This window comes from Ischnura elegans, chromosome 11, assembly GCF_921293095.1.
Source record: "Ischnura elegans chromosome 11, ioIscEleg1.1, whole genome shotgun sequence".
In the NCBI taxonomy this organism is placed as follows: Eukaryota; Metazoa; Arthropoda; class Insecta; order Odonata; family Coenagrionidae; genus Ischnura; species Ischnura elegans.
In genome coordinates, this window is record NC_060256.1 from 38,700,589 (window position 1) to 38,727,710 (window position 27,122).

Sequence of the window (27,122 nt, forward strand, 5' to 3'; positions counted from 1 at the left end):
CGCATTACGTATCATTTCATCGCCCCGTGCAATGATCCTGAGATCTCAAAACTTGTACCCCACTCTTATCGAAATGCTGTTACGCAACGGCATTCATGCCCATGGTGAATAATGGGTGAAAAAGCTGAGGTTAACGTCAGGGTTTTATTTTTTGCCAAAGCGCGAGAATTGTCTGGGACTGAAATCAGCGATCTGAAAGTTCCTGCGGAGACCACGTACGACAATCTCTTGGCAGTAATCGTGGAGAAGTTTTCTCTTGCTCAAATACGTAATAGCATCTTATTGGCAATTAACGAGGAATATCAGGGTCCTAAGATACCAATTAATTTAAAAAACGGCGATGAGATCGCTGTGATACCTCCTATTAGTGGTGGTACGTTGTTAATCACATGAGGTATGATCTCGTTGGAGTAAATGCACCATTTAATGTGTCTCCTTTTATGTAACCAGGATAAAGGGAGTGATTGGTGAATTTATTGAAGCCATGGACTTTGTCAAGTTAATCGACACGAAATTGAGTGTGGAGGAAATATGTGGGCTTGTCTCGAACCCAACTTGTGGTGCTGTTTCTCTCTTTGTCGGTATGACTAAGGAAAACTTCGAGGACAAAAAGGTTCGTACGAACTTAGTTCCATGTTTCACAGTTTTCATTTTCGGTCACCTACCCTGTCAATGAATCATCTTTGGAATACCTGTCAGTGAAGAATTGTCACCTACTACGATTTTCACATCACTGAGATAATTTTTAGGTGATTTCGAATTAGAGGGAGTGCTCTGATAGAAAACGAACCTTAGTTTGGCTAGCTAACTTGGAAAATTTCATTTCATTTTTGTGAAATCAGTGATAGCCATTTATCAGTCCTTTGAAATAGCATTGTAATGTAAACTTTCAAAGGAAATTTTGTTGTGATTTTGTAAGTAATCATAGGGAGTGACATGATCAAATTACATAACATACCCAGACGTAACATTCTCATTGCTCGGCCTGTTTATTGGAATCATGTAAAATATCCACATTTCAAGAGCTATTGTGATTTAATTATCCTGTAAGCTGACAATGGCGAATGAACTATTGGTGATGTAAGATGAATAAGTCTATAAACTAGAAACAGGCTAGTTTTTTCACTGCGGATTTTCATTCATGATGCTTTCTCTTATATTGTATTGATAGCTTCCTCGACGGACACGTTTAAAAATAGAGGGGACGAGGCGAACCCTCGTCTTATCCCTTTCCTCATTCTTGCTTCATCTCAACTGGATCCAGATTTAATCACAGCCACACTTGGTTTTTGTACCAACTGTGTACAGTCCTTCGATCATTGTAGAGAAAACCAATTTCTTTCAGAATTCTAAGCCTCGAATTCCATTCCATGTCGCCAAAGCCCTTTTCTAAATCCACAAATGCGATGCTAATTCTCCTCACTCTTCTTTTTGGAAATAAGACAAATGATATTCTTCGCAAACTCCCTTGGCATCTTTCCTGTTATGTACGTGTTGAAGATGGCTTTGAAGAGCTAATGTCTTTTCCCATGAATTTTTGATAAATTTTGTTTCGAAATCTCAGTTTCACTAAGTTATAGTCTATTTGGTGTAAATAAATACATATAACCTTTATTTCTTTATGTAACATAAGACAACGTACTACTCGATGTGGTATGATATATGAGAAATTAGGCCCCCATAAAGAATGTTCTGCTTTTGGATGACATCTATTGAAGTACAAAGGCATGTATTCAGAATATGTTTACAATCGTTTTTACTCATTTTCACACGTGTCCAGGCATTTTCCACAGGTATCTTATTAAGAAATTACTTTTAAATGAAGTGCTTTCAACCACTGCATCGTATTCAGTGTAGAATTCCAGTCATTTTTTTCCTCATTGATCTTTTTACGTAATCCATATGCCCTGGTTACTCTTCCAACGTGACCTTCACTAACGACAGCATTTAAATCTTCTGAATTAGTAAGACTCTCTTGCCCTCTAACCTATTTGATTATATCCTTGTGCACTACTTCTATCTACTCATCTTCATAGTCCGGCATTGGAATTTAAACCTGTACCACCACAGTAGCTACCAGTTTGGTCTTAGAACTTCATCATTCTTTTTATAGCACCACCTATCAAAAGCTTTCAACCTTGATTTCTCCCTGCTCGCATCTTCCATTCCCTGCTACCACAAAGAATCGTACTCGGAAATGGAAGTTCAAATGAATAGCTTCCTTACTTCAAGCCACTAGCGTTACTGATGTCTTCTCGGTTTACATAGATGGCTGTCTCATAATTATGTCTAAACCTTATACACTGAAGAATAATTGGAATTGGGGTGTTCTAAAATTTACAGGATCAAATTTTAAAGTCCATGACTACTGGTTTTAAGATTCATTCAAACAGACCATATAAATTTCATTGATGGTTTGAGGCGTAACTTTGTGTAAGTGAGTAATAATGAAAAAGAAGAAAATTTGTGATTTCACATGAAATATTTATTTACACATTTTCATGACCATGGTTTCAATGTAAGAAGTCATCATCAGGTGAACTCTAAAGAGGTTCAACACATCTATTTATAGTCCATCCCCCTCCAAGCCTGGTAGAAATAGATGTGTTGGGAGTTCACCTGATGATGACGTCTTACATTGAAACCATGGTCGTGTAAACGTGTGAATAAATATTTCATATGAAAGCACATAGTTTCTTCCTTTTCATTTACATTTCAGTTTAACCCATTAATGCCCAGACGTATCTTTAGATACGTCACACTTTAAAAATTCCTAAATACTCTGTGGTTTGTTGTTAATGCGATTTCTTTACGTAATATGACAGAATAAAGTCTTCAAATGGTATACAAGTGATTTAGATTATTTAAGCCAATATTTGAAATTGTTATGCTTACTTACACATGGCTGGTCACGAACTACTCAGAAATCGCTACGCTATGGTCATGTGAAAATTAAATTTTCACATAAACCATTGAGTTATCTGAATCCAGTTTTTACCTGTTTTATTTTCAATGTATAAGGAATATTATCTTTTTAAAGAGATTCATTTTTCTTTCAAGCTCATCACAAAACTAATCAGTAAAGTTTTGACGTATCTAAAGATACGTCTGGGCACTTGTGGCACTAAAAATTCAAGTTTTGACTTATAGGTATGTTTCATTCTATTTATTGATTAGATGAATAAGTAATAATTTTATAAACCTAATTATGTGATAGATCGAAGACAGTTTTATATTCCTGCCATTTCATGAAGTATAATATTGAACAATTAGGTAAATACAGCAAAACAGGAATTTTCTCAGAATTGTTGTGCATCCTCATTTGAATTGTGATAAAGTACCTTCATTGGAAGCAGAAAATGAGTCAGTATTGGATTTCTGGAAATGCAAATACTCGCAATATGAAGTTGCCTATCCATGCACAGTAGCGGATACAGAAAAGAATTCAAGGGGGGCACAAAAGATATCTTGAGCTATCTTTACTTGTATCGTAATGAAAAATAATCAAGTCACGTGCAAAGTTTAGGAAAGTTTTATTTAAAATGATTATAAACAAGGCATTATTATTATATATATAATTATTATATATACAAGGCATTGCCATCTTATGATGTGAAAGAGTTACAATTGTAGTTCTGCCGTGTTAGGCAATGCGGGCGGCCACGAAGGAGGGGGGCGCGCTCCCCCTTCGCCCCCCATATGTATCTACCACTGTCATGGCATTACTTGTATTCTGTATCGCCGACGGTGGAATGGATTGATTACTTTGTTTCTCGTTCAACTTTCCCCTGGCAATAATATCCAATTTTCAAGCCGGAAATCAGTGTACGAAATAAGTAACTTTAGTGAACATTGATAATGAAACTTTATACTACGCTTCATCACCAAAAACTCTGTACTTTGTATTCAAATTCGAGCCTCCGAAAGATATACCTGACATAAGGAGGAATCTGCGCTTTAAAGACTTTTCAACCGTCTCATATGTAAATACTTTTATGTTACTTTTGTTGCGCACCGCTTGCTATATAAGTCAAGAAAACAGCATAGGGGCTCCCATTTACCGCTGAGAAGAGAAGACGTAGCTTAGTGATGGAGCAGAGGTGAAACAAATCTGAAATAGCTCTAACATCAGCGCTGTCAGCAGAAAAAATTCAAGACAAATTTTATGAACAATTGTTAAAATGTTAGTACATTCTTCGTACGTACAAATCGAAGTGATTTATGAAGTGTTTGGAATATTGCTTCTCTCAGGTCACCGTCTACTTAGTTGATGGCTTTATCGGAGGTCATCTCCAGACTGCACCATCGAAATACTTTCTCAGTCAATGCGAAGGAGCAGGTTTGAAGAAATGTTAAGGTTTCTGCATCTGGCAGATAATTATTACAATGGGAAGAATGATGGCAAGGATAGGCTATATAAAGTTCAACCTTAGTTTGAGGTTTTGAACTAGACTTTAAAAATTGTAAGCGCTGGAGAATACTGTTTGGTGGATGAATCAATCAACCTCTACTATGGTAAATATGGCTGCAAGCAATGTATTAGAGGGAAACGAGTAAGATTATGGTTAAAATTATGGTGTATTTTCGAATCAAGTCAACCTTTATAATGCTGTAGCCAACCTTCAGAGAACAGATCTTGGTCAAGGAGATGTACTTTTAGGACTAGTGGATGAGTGAAAATTACCACCAGGTACAAACATATTTGCTGACAACTTATTCATATCAGAATTGATTACTATTAGCATACATAAAAAAATGAAAACTCCTGTTTGTTATTCTGTTTCCGAAATGCCAGTGGCGATCGCGGACTACAATTCTCACATGTGTGAAGTGGACATGTGTGATCAATTCCTGGCAAATTACCGGACAACAATCAGGAATAAAAATGGTGGTTCAAATATTTCAGATGAGACTTGGATGTATCAGTTGTACAGGGATGGTTACGGTATAAAAAACTCGGATACAGTATCACACTGCTGTAAAATTTCAAAATGCAAATGTAAATTGTTCACGTTATAGTACTATAATAATACTCAAAATTATATTATTTGATGCATAATAATTCAAATTCAAGTATTAAAAACTACTGATGCAGGCATTGGTAATGAATTATATAGCAAAAACGTGTATAAACACAATTAAATGATAATGTGCATTTTTGACCCCTTAAGTGCCCAGATGTATCTTAAGATACGTGTAGGATTAAGTACTATGTAAATGTTAGAGATATTTAAAAATATTTTTTCCCGCATCAGGTATGATGCCTAATCATAATTTAAGCAAAAAAAGTAAAATTTTTAGAAAAAAATCTTCTGGGCATTAATGGGTTAAAGCTTTCCTTTTTTAAAAGTAGCGTTCAAATGCCATATCTATATCACGTATAGAATAATAGATGTTTATCTCTATAAATTGACACACTTAAATGTATTAGCTTTTAACTCTCACAGATCTTCAAAAGGTACTAAACTATTTTAGAAAAGGAAGTACTCATTAAATGGGAGAACATTTTTTCCATAGGTTATACATCTAGAATATGAGGCCTATGAGCCTATGGCTGTGAAATCCATCAAGAAAATATGTGAGGATATAAGGAGCAAATGGAAGGTGGAGCACATTGCAATCTATCACAGGTTTGTTCTCAGTTACCTATTGGGTCATTCCACGTCAAATCACCCAGAAATTTTCAAAATGACACCCACCGACTCGGATTTTGATGAAATTTTTGTCACTAGCTACTATCACCTATCTAATGACCCATGTAAAATATTTCCTCTCTCACTCTCATAGTTTGCAAGATATGAGGAGTCAAAGTTTGAGATGTTTGCTCAGAAGTGGCGCTAGTGGGAGTCAAATTCCAGAGTGCAGGGCACAGGGTAAAAATTCATAACTCAGAAACCACATAACATATTTGAATGAAATTTTGACCCCTTGTCTATCCAAGTACATAGCTTCCATAGTAATGTCTTTTATTCCCCTTGCATTGTTATGTTGGCCAAAATGATGTCAAAAGTTGTTAATTAACCGATTTTTCTAGCTCAAAAACATTACTTCATATTTTCAGAATTATCACCAAAAGGCAGAGCAGTTAACTCATCCAATTTTTTTTTAAATTGAAGGTTAATATGTGCTCCAATATACTGTGAAATAAAAATGGTGGTGTTTTGACTGCCACTATGAGTATTTCAGGTTTTACTTTTTTTCTGCCCCTGTGAGAGGGATTTTGGACACGTGCTGTAAGATAATTAGTATAAGTGTATCCATACCTTCATGAGGATATATTTGAAATATTGGTCAGTAAATCTAAGACCAAACATGTAGTCTAGTGAATGTGGCTCTTGTTCATACAATTTTTTTTAATAGCAATACTTGGCTTGTGGCAGCTGAGGGTAAAAAAATCCAAATGGCTCAGAAATGTGAAATGATGCTTTTTTCCTGGAATTTACCCATTTTTCAAGTGTTTAGTTTATGGAAAAATTGGTATCAAAATAAATTAGGCTCTGACTGTGCATTAGAGGATAAATGGAAATATGTACTAATTTAAATAAAATTATTTAAATAATACACTTCAATGTGTTTAAGGCATCTCCTGAACATCTCTGGAGGCTCTCTCCGGCAAACTAAACGCTTTACAGTACCACCAAATCCATCACATGGGGATTTTCGATATGGGTGCATAAATTTCACTTTCACATCATGTTCTTCCTCGTGTTTAGAAATTACTCATCCAAAAAACCAGTGGTCATCATAAGCACATGCAATGTACAAGTTTGTTAAGATCTGTGAAAAAGTGATTAAATGAGTCCCGCTGAACTGGAGTTGTACAAATTTAGCCTCACTTTCACAGGAGAAGTACGGTCTTCCAAACCCTTGGTGATGGAAGAGCTGGCAGAGCAAATGGTATTACTTATAGATATGCAGCAGGTTGTCACCAATATCCACATTCCTTGATGGCAACTGGAGTATTAAATTTCTATTTCACTGGGAGAGATAATGCTGACATTATGTGCCACATTGTTTTCCTCCCTGCCTCACATATGATTGTATTACTTGAGAAGGTAATACAATCCCACCTATTCAGCCTCACTTTTCAGTGCTATTCCATCTCCCCAAGGAATAAGAGAATTAAGTGGAACTTCTAGGAAGAATAAAGTGTTACAATGTATCACAGTGAGGGCATGATAAATCAAAATAGATTCTAGGGTACCACTTTTAGTCTTCTGCCAAGTCTTCTTGTGTAAAGATGCTCCATGGGTGTCCAAGTTTATTCTGTGTGTACGATCAGTGTATTTTTACCTGTACATTAATTGTGTGTGCTATGAGTTAGGCGAAGCTGCTCATTGTGAACTTCGACATTAAAAAAGGTTAGTGTCTCCACTATGCTTCAAAATGAGCAAATTGTTGAACTGTGCAGCATTGGAAAAGTAACTGCATCTGATTGCCTCAAAAAAAGCTACACACCAGTGGTGCAACTGAACAAAATTGAGATCATGAGTATGCTTGAAAAACAGCTGTTATCTCTCAGAAGTGGTGTACCTGGGGAAGTCCTATCCAATGTCTGCGAACATCACAGAATATACTATTTGAAAAAGTATGAAACCTACCAAATATATTGTCTTGATCCTTTTAAGAGCCACAAGAAGAAAATATCAAAATCACTGAGAAATATAAGTCTTGAATTTGCAGAAAAGGCCTGTAAAATCCCAACTCTTCGGAAATTAGTGCCAGGAATGAAAGTATGCCAGCCATGTACGGAGGAAGTAGGGGAGGGTGGGGCACAGTGAAACATGGGGCAGGGTGAAACAATTCAAATTTCCCTCCTCCTGACAATTCTATGAATTAGTGCTCTCTGTGTTATATTAAGGAACTAACACCACAACAGCTGCTGCAGTCTCATGGCTTGTGCTCTTCTAGTCTCCTGTTGATGGATCAAAACCTATTTTAAGGTGAGAAAAGTAAATAATTCCAAAGAATTATTTCACACTGACAAACTTTTCCTTTTCATGGGAAATCTTAACTTATCATTGTATTTACTGTTACCATTTCTTAAGTTTTGGAGACCACCAAACATATTTCTATATCTTCATTTGTTTTCATGCAGTAAGTTTATTTATTCAAGATGGCCTGGTGGGGCACACTGAAACAAGATAAATGGGGCACAGTGAAACATGTTTCACTGTGCCCCATGTCTCATTTAGGAAGAACTATTTGACTTGAAATATGCAGTGTGGATTACTATAGTAATTATTATTGTTATTCTGATGGAATTTCATTATTTTCAGAATAAAGATTCCAAAAATGAGGAATAGAATAAGAAAGAGCCATATTGGATCCTTCACAGATGGTGAAATGCGCGCTGCAGTTCATCTTGTTCTGCATGAAAACTATTCAATCAGGAAAGCAGCCAAAGAATGTAATGTCAATTATGTAACACTCAGTCGGTATGTTTATTTGTTTTTTGCATGTGAACATCTTGTAACATTGAAAGTTTTCTGAAAATTTTTTTAAATTTCAAATAAACAGTAAACGTAAACTGACATTCAAATTTTCCAAATAATAATTTTGAAAAGATTCTTTTCAGGTATGTGAGTAAGCAAAAAAAGGCTAGTGATGAAGGGACTGGTGAACATGTTCGCATGACACCAAAATATCAATCCAGATTGATTTTTACAGCTGAACAAGAAAAGTGCTTGGCTGACTATTTGATAACATGCTCAAAACTCTGTTATGGTCAGTCGACTCGTAACACTCGAGAGCTAGCTTATGAAATGGCAGTGGTGAACTCTATACAAGTGCCAAAAAACTGGCATGATGACTCTGCTGCAGGTTTAGACTGGCTACGATTGTTCTTGAAGCGAAATCCAAATTTAAGCATTCGGCAGCCTGAAAACTGTTCTCTTTCTCGTTGCACATCATTTAATGCACACACAGTGAAAACATTTTTTGACAATCTTGGTGCAGCCTTAAGACGTTCAGAATGTTTTGGTGATGGTTCCAGAATATGGAATCTAGATGAAACTGGTACCTCAACAGTCGTAAATAAGTCTGCCAAGGTGATTGCAGAAAAGGGATCCAAAGGGGTAAATAATGTAACAGCAGGTGAAAGGGGAACTCTAGTTACTACATGCTGTTTTGTGAGTGCATCCGGAAACACCATACCCCCTGCATTTGTTTTCCCAAGGGTCAAGTTCAGTGATCATATGTTGATCAATGCCCCTCCTGGCTCTCTTGGACTGACATCGAAAAGTGGTTGGATGACAGCAGAAATATTTCCTGAAGTTATTAAGCACTTCATCAAACATACAAAAACAAGTAAAGAAGACCCTACACTGCTAATAATGGATAATCACCAAAGCCATATTAGTATACAAGTAATAGATTTGGCAAAAGAGTATGGCATAATGATTGTGACTCTTCCACCTCATTGCAGTGCCAAATTACAGCCCTTGGATGTTTCCTGTTATGCTCCATTTAAGACCTATTATGCCGCAGCAGTTGATTCCTGGAACAAAAGCAATCCAGGTAAAGCTCTTTCCATCTACCATATTGCAGGATGCGTCAATTTTGCCCATCAAAAGGCTATGACTCCAGCTACTATTATTAATGGATTCAAAAAAACTGGAATATATCCATATAATAGGCACATTTTCACCGAGGCAGATTTCTTGAGTAGTTCTGTAACAGACCAGCCTTCTCCTGAAACTGAAGAGTGTGACTTATTGAGCCAAGAATTAAGAGCAACTGCAAGTACTTCCAGTTTAAACAATGGTCAAGGTGAAGATAAAAGAACTTTTCAAAGTCCTGCTCAGTTCAAGGGCTATCCTAAAGCCGCTCCAAGGAAAAATTCAACCAGGAAAAGAGAACCAGGCAAAAGTATGATCATAACAGACACACCAGAAAAAATCCGTATGATGGAAAAGAAAAATACAGCTATAGGAAAAAAAACTTCTGAGGCAACTAAATCATGCAGAAGTTTATTTAATGCCAATGTTGCCATTGATAACTGTGAGGGGCCCCATCAAAATTCAGACACCACGTCAGAGGGAGGACTTTCAAACCCCTTGGAAGGTAATGAGGATATTTTAGAAGGTTTTGGAAATAAAGTAGGTACAGTAAAAGTTGGTGATTATGTTTTGATTGAGTTTTCATCGAAGAAAAAATTCTACTATGTAGGTAGAATAATTAAAGAAGCAAGAAAACACAATGGCGCTGAAGTTACATATTTACGAAAAAGTTCCAAAGTGCCAAATTCATTTTTTTTCCCACATATTGAAGATATAGCATCTGTCAGCATGAAAGACATTAAATTAGTTTTACCACCTCCTTCTTATCGCAAAGGAACTGCAAGAATGAAAAGGTTTATTTCATTTAAAATTTCATTTGCCAATTTAGATGTTCGTTAAGCTTCTAATTATCACTGACTAAGGTGCAGTTTGTTTCATGTTTTTTAATCCATTACTGTATTCATGCATTGTGAGTTTCATTCTAGTGAAAATATTGCCAAAGGTAAAAATAAATGGTATTATAAAATCTGAAAAAATGTGTTTCACTGTGCCCCATAAGTAAAAAAGGCCCTGTTTCACTGTGCCCCACACATGGGGCACAGTGAAACAATTGACATATCACTACAAAAATTGATGTAAATCCATTGCTTTTTTAAATAATTCCATTTTTTAAAGTAGGAATAGTGAAGAAAATGACAAGCACCATTTATATATTTTCATTGTTATTTTATTTTCAAAAGCAATGTTTTTATAGGCAAAATAATAATTTTTGTTTCACTGTGCCCCACCCTCCCCTACAGAAACACTCCAGGTTTGGAAATGAGCTTTCTGATGTTGAAGCAGTAGATAGTGACAGCAATGATAGTATTTTGAATTTTGAAACAACAGTATCCCAAGAAAAATCAACTGAGCTACTTAACAGAACGCTGCAAGATATAGAGGAGTCACCTTTAAAATTTCATGGCATATCATCTCACAGAAGGTCAACTTACGCTAAAAGGAAAGTAGAGTCAGCATGCAGTAATTTTAAAAGGAAAGTTAAAAGACTTCTTGATAAAGAATTATCTCCAGAAAAGGATGACCCAAAACTGCCAAAAGAACTACTTCAGAAAGTTCATAATTAGGGATGGGTCGAATAGTAGATTTCTCGAATTCGAATATCGAATTCGAATATTAAATCATAGCTCGAATATTCGAATACCTCGAATTTCGAATACCTCGAATACTAAACGATGAATGTGAAAATGTTTGACTAGGTCGCCTATGCAGCAGGAAACCCAAGATTTTGGCGAGTAATTGTGATTGCCTTTAAAGGATTCAAACAGGAATTTAGCTGATTAATGGAATATTTTAATTTTATGTAAACAATAGGGTAGTTTCCTTCATTAAAGAAAACGAAAGGTATTGATTGTGATTCGTTACCCACCATTAGTGTATTCATAATATACAAATTATTTCGTTCTAGAATTACCGGTTTAGACTAATGGCAATGTTCAATTTTACCTCATTTGAAAAAGGCCAGATTGGCGCCTATGCGATGCCACTCCACGTGACATCACAGGGACCTAGTTTCTACAGGAGAGGATCGGAGTTTTACATCGTCTGAGGTTACCAATGCATGCATGAGGCACAGAGCTCAGGGAAACATGTCTGTTTGATAAGGTATTAATAATCCTTATTTAAGCCAAGCGCTACTAGCTAGCATGGTACTCGGCTACCTGCTAGCATCCTGCGTCGTAATAGCGCTCAGAGCCTCGCCCCAAGGTCACCTCACTTGCGGCAGCGGGAACCAGAACGACGTCACGCGGAGTTTTTCCCGGGATTCATACTTACCCGTCGCGTTTTCGCGCGCTTGAAAATTTTCACTTTTAATTTAATCGCGAAAAATAGATAGAGTCTTATAAAACTCTAAAAGCGTTAAATACGTACTTCAGGAGTAATAATCTTTCGATGTAGGCAATAAAAAAAACCACCCTATTTGAGCATTACGCCTCCGTCGTATTTCTTCTTCTTCCCGGTATTTATTTTCCTGCGCAAAATGCTTAAATAAAGTCAGAAATATGTCGTGTTTGGTCTTATTCTTTTTTAAATTACGCGCACATTACTAATATTTCTATCCAATAAAGGTGTAATAACAATTGCCGAAAGTCATTGTTAGACACCTTTCGGGCTAGTAGATGACTCATGCAACAGTTGACCTCCAGAAAGGGGGAAATTCGAAGCAGGTAGGTAGAAAAAGGTCAGTGGGTGAGAAAAGGGGGTGGGCGCGAGACACGTTTTTATTTTTCTCGCGTAACTTGATATTTTTTGAAGCTAAGGTCTTTGTAATACAATCCCTGCGCGAGCTGGGATCTTTTGTTTGATTTCGGAGAAGAGGAAATCTTCAAGAGTGGGTGAGGCGAATGCTGAATGGAGGGGGATAGCAGATCGTGGGAAATGCGCCAATGTCACTATCCCACGGCACTGAGTTCCTCCCTATGGTAGTTTCATCTCCTGGTGCAGATTCAAAATAAGTGCCTGTCATTATTAGCCACAAAGGACACACGGCAAACACCTCCTCTCATTTTATCAAAAGATGGATGCGGGAAAATGGTCAGTGGGGAGAAAGAGGGAAGGGTGAAACACGATTCTATTATTTTCCGGTAACTTGATATTTTTTTCAAAGCTGAGGTCTTCGTAATACGATCCCTGCCCGAGCCGGGACCTTTTTTTTTGTTTTCGGGGAAGAGGAAATCGTCGGAGGGGGTGGGGCGAACGCTGAATGGATGGGGATAGCGGATCGTGGGAAATGCGCCAATGTTGCTATCCCACGGAACTGAGGTTCTCCTGATAGGGGACACCTGGGATTTTCGGATTTTTTTCATCCGATCAATTTCGGTTCCCCACGTCGAACTCTTTTCACCGCTCGAACCCGCGAATTTGATGTATTTCGTCAGCTTGCCTAAAACGGCGCTGCATGCACTAGACGACTTGAGTTCTCATTTTTCCGAGTCAACTACCAACGACGTGCGAGCGACAGTGTATGACGCGAAATTCAAAGTATTCGAGGTATTCGAGACGGTACCTTTGGCATAACTATTCGAGATCTCGAATATCGAATACTTTCTATTATTCGAGGTATTCGAGTATTCGCGGATACTATTCGCACATCTCTATTCATAATATAGATGTGCTCATAGACTTAACCCGGCAACGCCCACGGGTGCCATAGGGCACCCAGTGCAGTGCTGAGCCAATGCTCCGGCAATGTATTTAATATGTGAATTTTAGCATACCTTTCAGTGCACATACCAAGTAGAAGGTTTCCTCCATTATTCAGTCAGTTTGAATTGTGTTCTTTGTGTGAAGTTCATATGTATCATATTTTTTAAAAGTGAAATATGTGTAAATTTAAAAAAAAACTTTGGACGCTGACGGGTTAATCAAACAAAAAGTTGACACATCAAGCACCCATCAAGGAAAGGTACATCTGTTATCATTGGTACCAACTTTATGGAGCAGGAAGAAAGTAATGGAAGAGTATCATGTGAGTGAGTACACTGCCCGCCAAGCAAGAGAACTTTTCAGAGACAATGGAAAATTAGCTGCACCTGAATTGAGAAAAGGGAAGGCAAAAATAAAACATTACAATTAGTTAGGACTTTCTATGAAAGTGATGAGTACTCAAGAATGATGCCTGGAAAGAAAGATTCCATAAGTATCTCCAAAAATGTACATGTTCAGAAGAGATTATTACTTTGCTAACTTGAAGGAATTGTATTCCACTTTTAAATTTGACTTCCCCAGAATTAAAATTGGCTTTTCTAAATTCTGCAACCTAGGTCCAAATGGTTTGTGGTAGCAGGATGTCCTGGAACGCATTCAGTGTGTTTTTGCACAACTCATTAAAATGTCAACCTACTGCTTAGTGCCTGTAATATAGAGGAAACAAGCCAGGACCTAATTGGTTATTTCGTGTGCTCTAAAAATAATAGGGACTGTATATTGCGACATTGCTCTCAGTGTCCTTCATGTGAAAAATTGAAAAGCTTACTGCTGAAAAATTTTGAAGAATGTGACCCCGGAGATGAAGTTTCATACAGTCAGTGGGTTTCCAGTGACAGATATCAACTGGTGAACTTCACGGTGACATTTGATGAGTACCTATCAATTTAATTTCAGAGTGGAAAAACTGGTGCCCCATTCATTTATTACGAAGGTACAGGCAAACTACCTTAAGAAAATTAAAGAAAATCTTGGACCCCATGAAGCAGCTGTTCTCTTTGACTTCAGTGAGAGCTACTCATATGTTATCCAGGATGAGGCACAAGGGAATCACTGGACAAGTGATAGTTGTACGGTACACCCTGTTGTGATTTATACTCTAGATCACCTGACTAAACAGCTTATTATTTCCAGTTTATGCATCTTGTCAGATGATTTGGAGCATGATGTAGCTTTTGTTTATGAAACCCAAAGAATAATATTTTGCTTTGTTGAGGAAAATTTTACTTCAGTCAAAAAATTGAGTTACTTTAGTGATGGTTGTGCAGGACGGTACAAGAACTGCAAAATATTTCTCAATCTTTGCAAGCATTACCAGGATTTCTCCTTAATGGCATCATGGACATTCTTTGCTACAAGCCATGGAATATCCCCATGTGATGGAATTGGTGGTACTGTAAAGCGTTTAGTTTGCCCGAGAGAGCCTCCAGAGATGTTCAGGAGATGCCTTAAACACATTGAAGTGTATTATTTAAATTAGTACATATTTCCATTTATCCTCTAATGCACAGTAAGAGCCTAATTTATTTTGATACCAATTTTTCCATAAACTAAACACTTGAAAAATGGGTAAATTCCAGGAAAAAAGCATCATTTCACATTTCTGAGCCATTTGGATTTTTTTTACCCTCAGCTGCCACAAGCCAAGTATTGCTATTAAAAAAAATTGTATGAACAAGAGCCACATTCACTAGACTACATGTTTGGTCTTAGATTTACTGACCAATATTTCAAATATATCCTCATGAAGGTATGGATACACTTATACTAATTATCTTACAGCACGTGTCCAAAATCCCTCTCACAGGGGCAGAAAAAAAGTAAAACCTGAAATACTCATAGTGGCAGTCAAAACACCACCATTTTTATTTCACAGTATATTGGAGCACATATTAACCTTCAATTTAAAAAAAAATTGGATGAGTTAACTGCTCTGCCTTTTGGTGATAATTCTGAAAATATGAAGTAATGTTTTTGAGCTAGAAAAATCGGTTAATTAACAACTGTTGACATCATTTTGGCCAACATAACAATGCAAGGGGAATGCAAAAAGACATTACTATGGAAGCTATGTACTTGGATAGACAAGGGGTCAAAATTTCATTCAAATATGTTATGTGGTTTCTGAGTTATGAATTTTTACCCTGTGCCCTGCACTCTGGAATTTGACTCCCACTAGCGCCACTTCTGAGCAAACATCACAAACTTTGACTCCTCATATCTTGCAAACTATGAGATTGAGAGAGGAAATATTTTACATGGGTCATTAGATAGGTGATAGTAGCTAGTGACAAAAATTTCATTAAAATCCGAGTCGGTGGGTGCCATGCCTGGGTGAACTGACATGGAATGACCCTATTATAACTTTGATGATATGAATAAATTGAGGACCATAGAAGCCAAGGGTATAAGTGCAATTTTTATTTATGGTGATAAGTACAGATAATGGTTGTTGAGGTACACAATACTGTTGTGGTGAAAGGATATAAGTGAATCACTGATAAGCATATACATATAGATTCAGTAATTTACATGTATCTCTCTGTTACAATAGTATTGTATACCCCATCAACCATTACATATCTGCAATTGTCGAACAAAAAATTGCACTCATCCCCCATGGCTTCTAAGGTCCTCAATTTTTATTTGTGTATGAGTGGTTCATTTCACTATGATTGGTTTCCTAGGATGGGCGTGGTTCCAGTTTTGGAGGCGAGTGTAGTGATTGCCATATCGTCTGTGCATCGGTCTGAATCCCTTCAAGCTGTCCAGTATGCCATTGACTCCCTCAAAGCATCAGTGCCCATCTGGAAGAAGGAGGTTTACGAGACATCCCCACCTGTGTGGAAGGAGAACCAAGAATGTGTGTGGAAGCATTAAAACTTTTATTTCTGAAGGTTCCATTAGAGCAATTTGTATCCATTAGTTGAATACATAAGTGAAAAACCACATTATTTTTCTCCATTTCTCACGTATTTTCTTATTTTGAATGTCTTCCATGTACAGAAAACAATTATCTTCATTAAGATTGTGTAGAGTGATAATTATACATTTTTTCAGTTAACCAACTGTTGAATTACCCTTTTATTGGTGGTCTGTTCCTCAATTTCTTCTCTTTTTCTCATTTTGGTCCTCCTTCATTACATGTAAATACAATATAATAATTACTTCTTGTAGATGGCATCCATCATCATCTTTATCACTGGTGGATAATCCTAAGATTGGTGTGACGTAGCTCTCAATTCCATTATCCTATCAGCTAATTTTTTCTCTCCTTCGTATTTCTTCTCTTTAACATACTTATTTACCTGTTCCGTATATTTCATTCGAGGTCTTCCTTTTCCATTCTTGCCATCTATTTGTCCCTTGACAATTGTCTTCATCAGGCTATCATATCTCAAGATACGGCCTATGAGATTGCTCCGTCTTCTTGTCAAGGTTTCATGAGGCTTCTCATCTCTCCTAATCTTTTTATTCTTCATAATTTCATTTCAGTCATTCATATTCGTTTCTACAAAATTGCTACATTTTGCCAACAGAAACATTTTTAACATGTATAATGCCCTCATGAAGGTTTTGCTATACATATTATGCTGACTCACAAGATTTTCCTGAAAAAAACTGTATTAAAATGGAATAGACACAAAAAAAACTAAAGAAAGTATAGTAAAGAAAACAACGTCAAAATTACTATATAAATAATTGGGAATGATTTATCCATCTTTTTCATCCAATTCATATGGATAAATGTGGCTCTACCAGGCATGTAGGCAAGTGGGAGGGGGAAATTCTTGTGGCCAATTTATGTGGAATCTTCCTCTTGTGGCAACCACCCACTATACATGTACATACATACATACATACTTGCCTCTGTATAATCCGAAATATTCTGTTCATAAGCATGTTTATTCTTTACTGAAGGGATTTTATGCATGACTGTTAGCTAATAGATTATGAACTGTAATTAAATTTGGGTGATGCTGTGACCTGGTGGGTAGAGCAATAGACTGCTTACTTTAGGATCCTGTTTTGAAATCTGGGTGAATCTAGCAATTAAGTGGTAATAGAGGTGATAGGAGACTGGTTGACATTGTCACAGACGAGGCACTTTTGTATGTTACACAGTTTTTTACTTATCTAATGGAGGTTTCTTGATGCAAACCTAGTGTGTTGAAACCCAGTTCAGGCCAAGAAATAGCTGCATAATGAACAACAGGTCCTTATTCATTACTATTTCACGTAGATGTAAACCCAAGCACAACTCTTTGTTGTTCCATGTTTTGGAATATGTAACTTACAGGAGTATCTCAGGGAAAGGATATGGTAATGCTCAGACTACCCTGAATGTATAAAGTTCACACATCAGCTTAAATTTTATTCAGGAGTGAGCTCTATCCTCACCTATCTTGAATAGTCATGAGGTTGACACACTTTATTGAATGAGTAAGCAAATGTCATAGTATCTTTTCTTGAATTCTATCTTCTCTTATTGTTATTTACTAGACATCTCTACTATTATTCAGTCAATTGGTACATTGTTGTCAGAATAACTGGCTCATTTCTTAAGTTTCTTTGTTATTACTTGTGTGGCATCATTATACACTAACTTTCACTCTTTGAATTACATCAATCTCTGGAAGTGTAATGATTCACACTTATCAGTTAATTAAAGTTAAATAAAAAAATAAAATTTTAATATGTAATCTTAATTCCAACCACAACCGGCTAATAACCAAAGTTACTTCTCTACGAGTAAAGTTTTACTATTCATGTGCACACCAAGAATTCTGCCTAACCTCGAATACATGTACTGCGAGCATGTGGTGGTTCCACATCAATCTAAAATTCCTGCTTTGGTAGAAATTTCTGAGACTTGATTTAAGCTCATACAAGGTGTGTTCAGAGAGTATCAGAAATTTTAGTTTTAAAAATATTTATTTCTTGTACTACATTAACATTGTCACCTTTGAAAATGTCCCCAATAATTATTCATCAGATTAGATGTTTATAATTATTTTTTTCTCTTTTCACTTTTTCATCGGTTGTTGAGATGCTGGGATGTCTGGTGCATTTGTCATCTTCAATGTCTTCCCTGCCACCTTGGAAACTTATACCATTTGTAATTTTTTGTTTTTCTCAAAGCAGACTCACCATAGGCTTTTGTTAACATATCACACTTATTTAATTTTGACGCAAAATTTGATGCAAATTTTTTTATCTATTTCTTTTTACAATCTAATTGCCAAGCTCATAAAAACACAAGTAACATTAGTGGCTGCCACAAGCAAACAATGAATACAGCTGAAAATTTTATTATACTTTAGTTGTATGTATACCAACAAAATTTAAAAAATTGCATACCCCCAAACCTGCAAATTAAAAAATCCCATTATTTTCTGAACCCACCTTGTACACAGTCTAAACAAAGCCATCTGAATTTAGGCAACAAAATTTCCCAAAAGAAGTGTAAAAATAAATATATTAAAGCAATAAAAAATCTAAAAATATACATTTAAATATAATCTGTGAAAAATGTGTCTGAAAATATCCACCAAAATAGCAAATATCGCCTAAACACACCTTAATAGTAACTTGATACTCAACCGCTAGGACCTCAGAACAACAAAAACAGGTCCATAGTGTCGTCTGTCATGTCACAAACTTGAGTCAATATGTACAATTCAAATTGAGGCCTCTAGTTTCTGCCATTCTGCAGGGAAATGGATTTAACGACAGCATTATCCCATGAGCATTTAACCCTTTCCTGCCGGAGACTACAAAAGCAAAACTTTACCACGCTACGAGTAGCATAAGAAAATTTTAAAACTCTCCGTACGGAGCTCTTTTTTGGGGGTGAGTTGCCCGGGTACACTCGTCCCTCGGATTCGGGACCCAACTCAATGGGGCGCACGGCCATTATCCCTGCCTCTCACCCGACCCTCGGACCCTTTCTTAGCGGGAGTCCGTGGTCAACTTATTATTTTACCGGTGTTTTTTATAAGTAATTATTGATTACGATTTCTGAGAAATTACACTTACATAATAATAACTGACATTTTTTTAAGCATTGTGAAATTTTAAACGGGATTCTAGCGTTGATAATAACCTAGTTAGGACCTTTTCATTTTTCAGAAGGTTAGATTTTTTTGTTTTTTAGAAGGTAAGGTGAGAAATTAGAGAGGGAATGCATTCTCGTACGGGCAGGCATAAGTACTAAGAAATGGGTTTTAGTGATAACGTTTTCATAGAACTTGAGGATGCATTCAGCAATAAAGGAAAAAGGGTAGGGAAAAGGGAATGTAAGCCTGAAAACCCATGAAAGAACTACCACAATAGCATATTGAGGATCGCTTTTCTTAGAATCGGAGAGGGCCATCGAAAAATTCGGCGAAAATGTCATTAGCGCTCAACACCTGGACTGTATGAATGCACGTGCGATATCATTGTGATAGTGGAAGGTTTGGTTTTTCCGCGTAGTTTACCCGAGACATCGTCAGTCAGCTGAACACATGTTCCACCCAAAATGAGTAGCTAATAATAGGGCATACAACACAGGTACGAAGTTGGATGTACAAGTTACATTACTTAGGAATACCGGCGCATTAGTAATTACTCGGGGGAAAATGAATGGATCAGAAAATAAAGTGTATGTAATGTAGTAAGTTATTTGGATTGTAACATTCATGAGCGACAAAACAATAAAACAACAGCATCTCCCCATTACATATTTTTTCATCCCGTAAGATGAAAGAACAAGGTAATAAAGCATTCACATGAAAAGTTCGATAAAAATACATAACTCTAAAATTCCATTTAAAATTTGCCTACGCGCAGAACAAAACGAAGAATTCATTACAATAAATAAAAAATTTGAGTTTGCAACAAATTATTCTTTGCAAAAACCATTGCCGTTTCAACCACTTCACAGCAAGTTCCTGCGGTGGGAAGGATCATAAATGAGTGGGAGGGTCGGGCTTAATTGCCTAAGGGGAGGCACAAGGGTCTCCCTAAGCTGGGTCTCGGGCCGGGCCTGAATACAACGGACCATAGCTACCGATGCGGTCGGTTCCCATCCCCCGCGACAGCTATACCCGACATCAGGTCGTCTGAGTAGAAAAGTTTGCGACAGCTATACCCGACGTCAGGTGTTCTACGTATAAAGTGCCCGTCGGCTCCACCCGACGTCCGGCGCGAAAGGGTTAATAAGGTCATGAAAAAGAATAAGGAAGACAACACCGCAGAAGCCATGAACTCCTCAACAAATAACCTCAGCAACCAGAAAAAAGCCTTCCTGCTCTACATAAAGGGGACGACTGACAGAATAGCAATCATCCTACGAAAATTTCAGAAACAGATAAGGACAATCTTCTCTCCTCATGTGCAGATAAAATATCTCTTAAAAACCATCAAGGATAAAACTCCACAACAAGTTAAAGGGGTCTACCGAACTCCTTGTCAAACTGTTGGGAAGAACTTTATAGGTGAAGAGAATATGCATGGAGCAATGACAAGAGGTGTGGAATAATATTGCTGGCAATAAACTGAGAAACATGAAAGTGGAGACGACCGCTTGGTCCACCTCAGCCAGGAATAGTTGTAGGGAAGAGGTCGCCCTCACTAGGCTTAGAATTGGTCATACCGCGCTCACACATGCATACCTCTTCACCGAAGAGAAGCAACCTCCCCGCTGTGATTGCCGTCTTACTGTTAGGCATGTTCTGTCTGTTCTTCTGAATACGTAGGAAACTAGTTGGAAACCAAGATATACGAACTGCTCTGGGTAATAATCTGGATAATATTAATAATGTAATACGATATATCATCAACACAGGCATAATAAAACTCTTGTGACTTCATACAATAGGAGACCCCTTTTTATTGAAAGTGCTTTTTAGAAATCAATAAACTTCCTTAATGTAAAGGAAGTATGAACGGTGCAAATGACCCTGTTATCGACGCACCCCTAAAAACGCATCTATACTACAACTTCATAGGTGAAACACGTAGATCGGTAAAAACGCGCCTAGAGGAACGCCAGAGAGCATTTTGACTAGGGCAGGCAGTGAAGTCCACAGTAGTCGCACACACAGTGCTGAGCCAAGCAAACAACCTTAAAGAAACAAAAGTTATTGCCACAGTGAAAGGTTTCAAACAGAGACTAGTTAGAGAAACCATGGAAATAATAAAAGAGGAGAAGAACAATTTTAACAAGAAAACCGGTCTTAAAATAAGTCGTACTTGACAATCTGTAATTTGGAAAAAACACTCAACAACCTGCTCCTCAAACCTCCTGCTCCAACCCCATGATGCGGAAGCCTAAATATATATATGAATAAAAACTCCTAATTCATCAGTTTCCCTTGAAAAAGTGACCAGCATCAGTTGGGAAACCTTGGGGTCACCCAAAAATTGACACGAGCCCTCGAGCAACATACCCCAAATTTTTTTTAACTTACATGACGAGTACCCGTGAATGTTTTAACAAAGAATTAGCAATGTGTAAATGATGTCTTGAAGAAGGGTAAATGATTTTGTGAATGGATCTGTCCTGGTTTTAGTAGTAATTGCGTGAAGGAGAACATGTCATGAGTACTTCAAATCTTGTTTTGGGATTAGTCTTGTGGAAACTCTTATTTGAAAGTATTTTTTCGAAATTTTCACCCTCTCATGTTTTAATTATTGTAAAATTGCTTATTCATCTCAGTGATTCGAACTGAAGGTTGGTTCAGATAGGTGAGGATTGAGCTCATGTCAGACTAAAGAATTGATGTGATATTGCACATTCAAGGTAGGGTCTTGTCACCCCACCACTTTGCACTGGAAGCATTTTTGTTAAAAGGTGTCCTGATGCTACGCCCATGATTTAAACCAAGGACTCTCTGATCAGTGGCCCAATGCTTTAATTACTGAGTCAACACATTCCTAATGTATTTGTTTGCTTGATCAAATAATTTTGTGATCGGTTTCTATCTGAATTAGTTAGATTTTTGTCAGTTTCATGCATATTTCAGATTTTTTACTTGTTTCATGCATATTTCAGATTTTTTTGCTTTAATTGTCGCCTTTATTGAATAATTCTATTTATCTAAGCATGAAACATCTATTGATTCTAATGAAAGCCACAAAATATTTGGCCTTGAAACTTGGTAATGAGCTTAAAAAGTATCTTTTGACTGTAATGGACACGCTGCTTGCTTTCATTCCTTGTAGAGCCACCAAGAGGTGCTTAATAGGCTGTGGTTTGAAAAACAAGCTAATAATTGTGTGATAGCCTCTGTATACTCAAATCTTTCCTCGCCGGTTAATTTAGCTCAGAATCAATCTTATCTCTGATACTTATTTTATGTAGTTGAAAGGGTTTTAATTCGGAGACATAATAAATTCCTGGTGAAAATATAGTCATCAAGTTTAGTGTGGTTAATTTTGTGTTTTTACCTAACCCCATTCCTTTCATGTAGAAGGTTGCTTTCTAAAGTTATTGTTGTACATATCTAACTCTTTGACTTGGGGAGAAAAGGAAAGAAAAATCAAATTTTAAACCCATCAAACTGAGAACTGTAATAAAGCATATCATGTGTGGTCAGGTATTTCATTTAAATGAATTGAAAATTAAAGATCAGGTGATGTTTTTTAAATATATATTTTAACTAAGTGTCCATACCAAACTGTGATAGAACATTTAGTAACTACATTTCTTTCCACGTCCATTAGCTCACCCTGGGCACTTACTAACGGAGCACAGCTATGACGTACCAGAGAGTAAATTCTTTTCATACATCATGGAAGAAGCTTCTGTACCTCCTCATCTGATCCAAGTGAAGGCCTCAACTGATGAGGTGAGTGGTAAGAATTAACAGGCCTGTTATAGCCAGTGCCATGTCTTTACGGAGTCATCTGAAAATGAACTCACCAAGTGCAAAATTTCTGCTTAAGAAAAAATTTACCTTGATAAGAATCCAAACCCACTCTAGGTTAACTAACAATTTTGACTACCAAGACATCTTTCCCCGAGAAATTTAGGTACCTTTAGGAGAATAAGAGATGGTACGTACCCATGCATTCTTGAACGAAACTGTTCAATAAGTTGTGTTTATGTGATCAGTACCACAGTCCCGAGGCTTAAGCCAGAACTATTTATTGTCTTTGGTGGATACTTTAGGGCTTTCAGTTCTGCCTGAAAACTGAGGCTCATGCGCAGTGGCGGATCTATGGGGGGGGACTGAAGGGGCTCTAGCCCCTCCATTGGGTCAAGACTCACACTAAATAAAATCGAAATACTTGGAGGTTGATACTAAGTATAAAAGTATTTAGTCATATTATCCGAAATATTTATCTACTTTAACGAATTGAAATACAAATTACCTCTAAACTTTGGGCTTATTTTACACACTTTTGGTACGTTACAGTCCATTGGCAGATCCAGAGAGGGTCTTACCCCTGACGTAGCTTGCAATAGACACGTAGCTGTGGAGGGGGAGATGTCTTTGCCCCCCCCCCCCCCATCCTTGGGTATTCAATTAATACTAGATAACCACTACCCCACTGTTTTGTTTGGACCCCACTACTGCGATTAGCCCCCCCCACCCTTTGTCTCCATCCTGGATCCGCCAATGCTCATGTACTGTCCCCTGACATTGTCCTTTCAAAAAACAGTCTTCTATAACTGCTTAAATATTGTTGGGAAAGAAGATACCTAGGTTGATCATGTAATTAGGTCAATTAGCATGAATTTATGGGATTTGGACTGAATCCTATACAAGGTGAATTATTTTTACCCTGTAGAAAATTTTCACGCAATAAGGCCTCTCAAAGCCCACCATAATGCAAGTCACTTAGAAATTACAATGGGAAGAATATTCACAAGGGTATTTTTCAGCCTTCAATGACCTACTATCTATCCATGAAAAAACATAAGTGAAGGCCAAAACTATGAAATTTGCATGGAGTAGGATATAATGTGTGCAGCTTCTAGGCATTATTTGTAATTTTAGAGCATTTATTAAAGCAGTGCAGAGTTAATGAAAATCAATTTCAAAGAAAAGATGATTTCCAACTGTGCATTAAAAACGGCTTGTATGTCTAGTGAAGTTCTTGGAAAATTTGAAATAGATATTAAAATGTAGCTATTGAGGGTACAGTCACCTTGTGCAGAGGAATTGCACATTTTTAGAGTATGCATCACAAACCACATTTTACCGATCAGCTGATTAGTCGCTTAAACAGAGGTTTGAAAATATGACCCTCATTCATTATAGGCTATCAAATCCTGTGTGGAAATGTTGAACTGAATTGTAAAATTGCTTTAAGGCTTCAGTTTTTATGTATCTTCCAATCATTGGGAATTCATTCCATGACCATCCCTATGTAATTTTTCTATGCATATTGTTACCCTTTAAATCTCAAATATGAGAAGACTGTTTGCCTGTCACACCCATTTGCCCCTCCCAGAAAAATATCCTGGATTCGCCCTAGCCTATTCATGTATCAATTTAATGTAACCATTATCATTCATAGCCCAGAGTAAGGTATAAGGAATATACCGAAATGTTGGTAAACAATTTTGCATCAATATTGGTTGCTTCTCTAGCCTGACTATTGACTTTTTTACTATTTAAATTTCAGATTAACCATCGAATCGAAATGTTCATTAAAAGAAAGAGGGAAACCATTAATCTGACAAACATAAGGGATTTTTGTCAAGGAGTGAAAGAAGGCACATGTGCTCGTGTGAATGCTGTACTTGTACCACGGAAAGGGAGTAAAAGTCACCTAAAAGGTAATAAAGGAGCTGATACTATCAGTCATGGATCTCATGTTCTGTGTGATGTCTACTTGCAATGATGATATGTAAACACGGACAACACGATTTCTCTTCAGTGCGCAAGGTGCTAAATAAGTGGGGTCCACAGACTCGAGGTTTGGATCCTGGCTCTATCGACCAAATGGATTCAGAAACCAAGGAGGACCCGACACCGGAAAGCCACTCAGGCGGTGCTGCCGTTTCCTATCCAGGAATAGAAGGACGAATAGCATATGCTGAAAAGTACCTCAATATTTCCAACAAACCAGTCCCTAAAGACATTTATGCTAGGCTGAAGCAAATAGAAGATAAAATTCTGTATCTTCAGAGCGTTTCACCCGAGTACTCCTCATGGGTAAGTATGATGAAGATGTCATATTGAATTACTGATTCCGTCGACTAAGTAATTTTACTATTCTTCCCCATCCGCAGGGGCAACCACTGACTGGGCCAGAGGAGAAAGATTTGGTGAAATTACGGAAAAAGGTAGATACTTCAGAAGTAAATCACTTGTCATTGAATGTACTCCTTAAAATGTCAACTACAAATAACCTGTTTTGTTGATTTCAGAAGCACACCCCAATGGAACTTACAAGCAAAATCGAAGAACTTGAAAGAAGACTGACCGAAAATGACGTACAATAGATTTTATTTTTATGTCATACCCTTATCTACAAGTTAATAAAGCAAAGATGAATTACACTAAATGATTCCTCGATTTTAATGGTGTTCTGCAAGTTCCTTCTTTTTCATCTCCGCCCATTTCGCCTTATTTTCCGGGGAGTTGGCTGTAAAGGAACGAAACATTGTTAAACCTGTGCTAATAACTACTAAACTTAACTCGAAAAGAAACTTACCAAGTTTACTGATGGAGTAGAACACCGGAATGCAAGCGGCGACGGAAATGAAGTAATACCTCCAAATCCACTGGTTCTGTATATGCCACCTCAGCGGGAATTGCGCTATTTTAGCTGAGAAAGTGTAAGGAAACTTCATTCTTCGGTCTGCCATTCTTGCTAACCTAGTTAATACAGTAACAGTTCGTTAGTGATGAAGGACAACGCTCCAACAACCATCGTTTCCTCGATTTATTGCGCGAAAATTTCACTTGTGGCGAAAGTATACACTGCATACTTACTTCAAGTATATATTTAGCTATATTTTAATGAAGTAAACTACTTATTAATGAGCATTCCATACCTTGATTCCACACGAAATGCGTCGGCTGATGGAACAGAAACAGCTGAAGAAAGAGAACGACAGGCAATTGGATATAACTAGCAAATCCGGTAGATGGTGCTTTTTCCACTAAACCGGGAAAGTTGAATGCACGGATCAATGATTAATACATTACTAAATAATGATGTAATGTATTCTTCATGTCACAGATATTATAACTGAATTTTATCGAAATAAAATTTTCGCTGACTACGTACGTAACTTATCCGGCGAGGAAGCGAGAAGTACTCAATCAGGTTATAATCATCTCATAAATTTGATTTCTTTTCGAATAATTAGTCCGAAATACGGTTGATATTATATCAATTGCCATTTTAAGATTACGAAAGTAATTACAGTCATTGGTTCATGTTATGTATATACAATTATTATATTAGATACAGCTTAATTTTCCGTAAAATTTATTTGCGCACATGTTTTATAGTTACATACAAAATCCGTAAGTGCCCAATGTTATAACAAGAACGCCCTTCAATAAATCCTTTAACTAATACGTAAGCGGTAAGGGGAAGATGGGGGTTGGATATCCGAGAGGGGGGATATAAAAGGGTCTTTGGAGGGGAGGGGGAGAAGGGGCGAGAGTGCCACATGTGTTGTCACTGTTGTCTTGTGTTGGTCTAGTGGGTACTCAGAATGGAGACCTCATACCTGTGGTTCTTCTCCTGGGTTGATGTTGATCCAGTGTCCATCTTTAATTGTCATTCTGTTGGGGGTAGGGGAGAAGGTTTTGGCAGCCATGGAAACATAAGGAAACCTGAGGAATATTGATTGGGACTTCATTGGGGTGGTTGAAGGTTAGGGTCTAACCTCATATGAGG

At 37.2% G+C, this 27,122-nt stretch overlaps 3 protein-coding genes across 4 annotated transcripts; 2 read left to right on the forward strand and 1 right to left on the reverse strand.

Moving 5' to 3' along the window:
* Window positions 1-232: 232 nt before the first annotated feature.
* Window positions 233-25,772, forward strand: LOC124168351 (molybdopterin synthase catalytic subunit). The gene is made up of 9 exons (XM_046546548.1): window positions 233-373; window positions 451-613; window positions 5,518-5,630; window positions 15,953-16,128; window positions 22,977-23,101; window positions 24,888-25,041; window positions 25,143-25,420; window positions 25,498-25,551; window positions 25,636-25,772. Exons 2-9 carry the CDS (start codon window positions 485-487, stop codon window positions 25,708-25,710), a joined length of 1,104 nt encoding a protein of 367 aa, XP_046402504.1. The 5' UTR covers window positions 233-373; window positions 451-484; the 3' UTR covers window positions 25,711-25,772.
* Window positions 7,764-10,519, forward strand: LOC124168350. 2 transcript variants are annotated; one of them, XM_046546545.1, is made up of 3 exons: window positions 7,764-7,943; window positions 8,280-8,438; window positions 8,579-10,519. In XM_046546545.1, exons 2-3 carry the CDS (start codon window positions 8,296-8,298, stop codon window positions 10,398-10,400), a joined length of 1,965 nt encoding a protein of 654 aa, XP_046402501.1. In that variant the 5' UTR covers window positions 7,764-7,943; window positions 8,280-8,295; the 3' UTR covers window positions 10,401-10,519. The 2 variants fall into 2 exon arrangements, with proteins under 2 accessions (XP_046402501.1, XP_046402503.1); XM_046546547.1 differs by lacking the exon at window positions 7,764-7,943 and having other exon boundaries at window positions 8,348-8,438; window positions 8,568-10,519.
* On the reverse strand, window positions 25,698-26,374 carry LOC124168352. The gene is made up of 3 exons (XM_046546549.1): window positions 26,266-26,374; window positions 25,923-26,086; window positions 25,698-25,853 (listed from the first exon to the last, which is right to left on the reverse strand). Exons 2-3 carry the CDS (start codon window positions 26,074-26,076, stop codon window positions 25,786-25,788), a joined length of 222 nt encoding a protein of 73 aa, XP_046402505.1. The 5' UTR covers window positions 26,077-26,086; window positions 26,266-26,374; the 3' UTR covers window positions 25,698-25,785.
* Between the last annotated feature and the right edge of the window lie 748 nt (window positions 26,375-27,122).

Excerpts from the sequence above, each read along its gene's own strand:
- LOC124168351 (XM_046546548.1), top strand. The coding sequence starts at position 485 with ATGGACTTTGTCAAGTTAATCGACACGAAATTGAGTGTGGAGGAAATA. Across the intron at positions 614-5,517 it reads AAAACTTCGAGGACAAAAAG|GTTATACATCTAGAATATGA; the intron begins GTTCGTACGAAC and ends TTTTTTCCATAG. Across the intron at positions 5,631-15,952 it reads CACATTGCAATCTATCACAG|GATGGGCGTGGTTCCAGTTT; the intron begins GTTTGTTCTCAG and ends TTGGTTTCCTAG.
- LOC124168350 (XM_046546545.1), top strand. The coding sequence starts at position 8,296 with ATGAGGAATAGAATAAGAAAGAGCCATATTGGATCCTTCACAGATGGT. Across the intron at positions 8,439-8,578 it reads AATTATGTAACACTCAGTCG|GTATGTGAGTAAGCAAAAAA; the intron begins GTATGTTTATTT and ends GATTCTTTTCAG.
- LOC124168352 (XM_046546549.1), bottom strand. The coding sequence starts at position 26,076 with ATGGCAGACCGAAGAATGAAGTTTCCTTACACTTTCTCAGCTAAAATA. Across the intron at positions 25,854-25,922 it reads CTACTCCATCAGTAAACTTG|CCAACTCCCCGGAAAATAAG; the intron begins GTAAGTTTCTTT and ends GTTCCTTTACAG.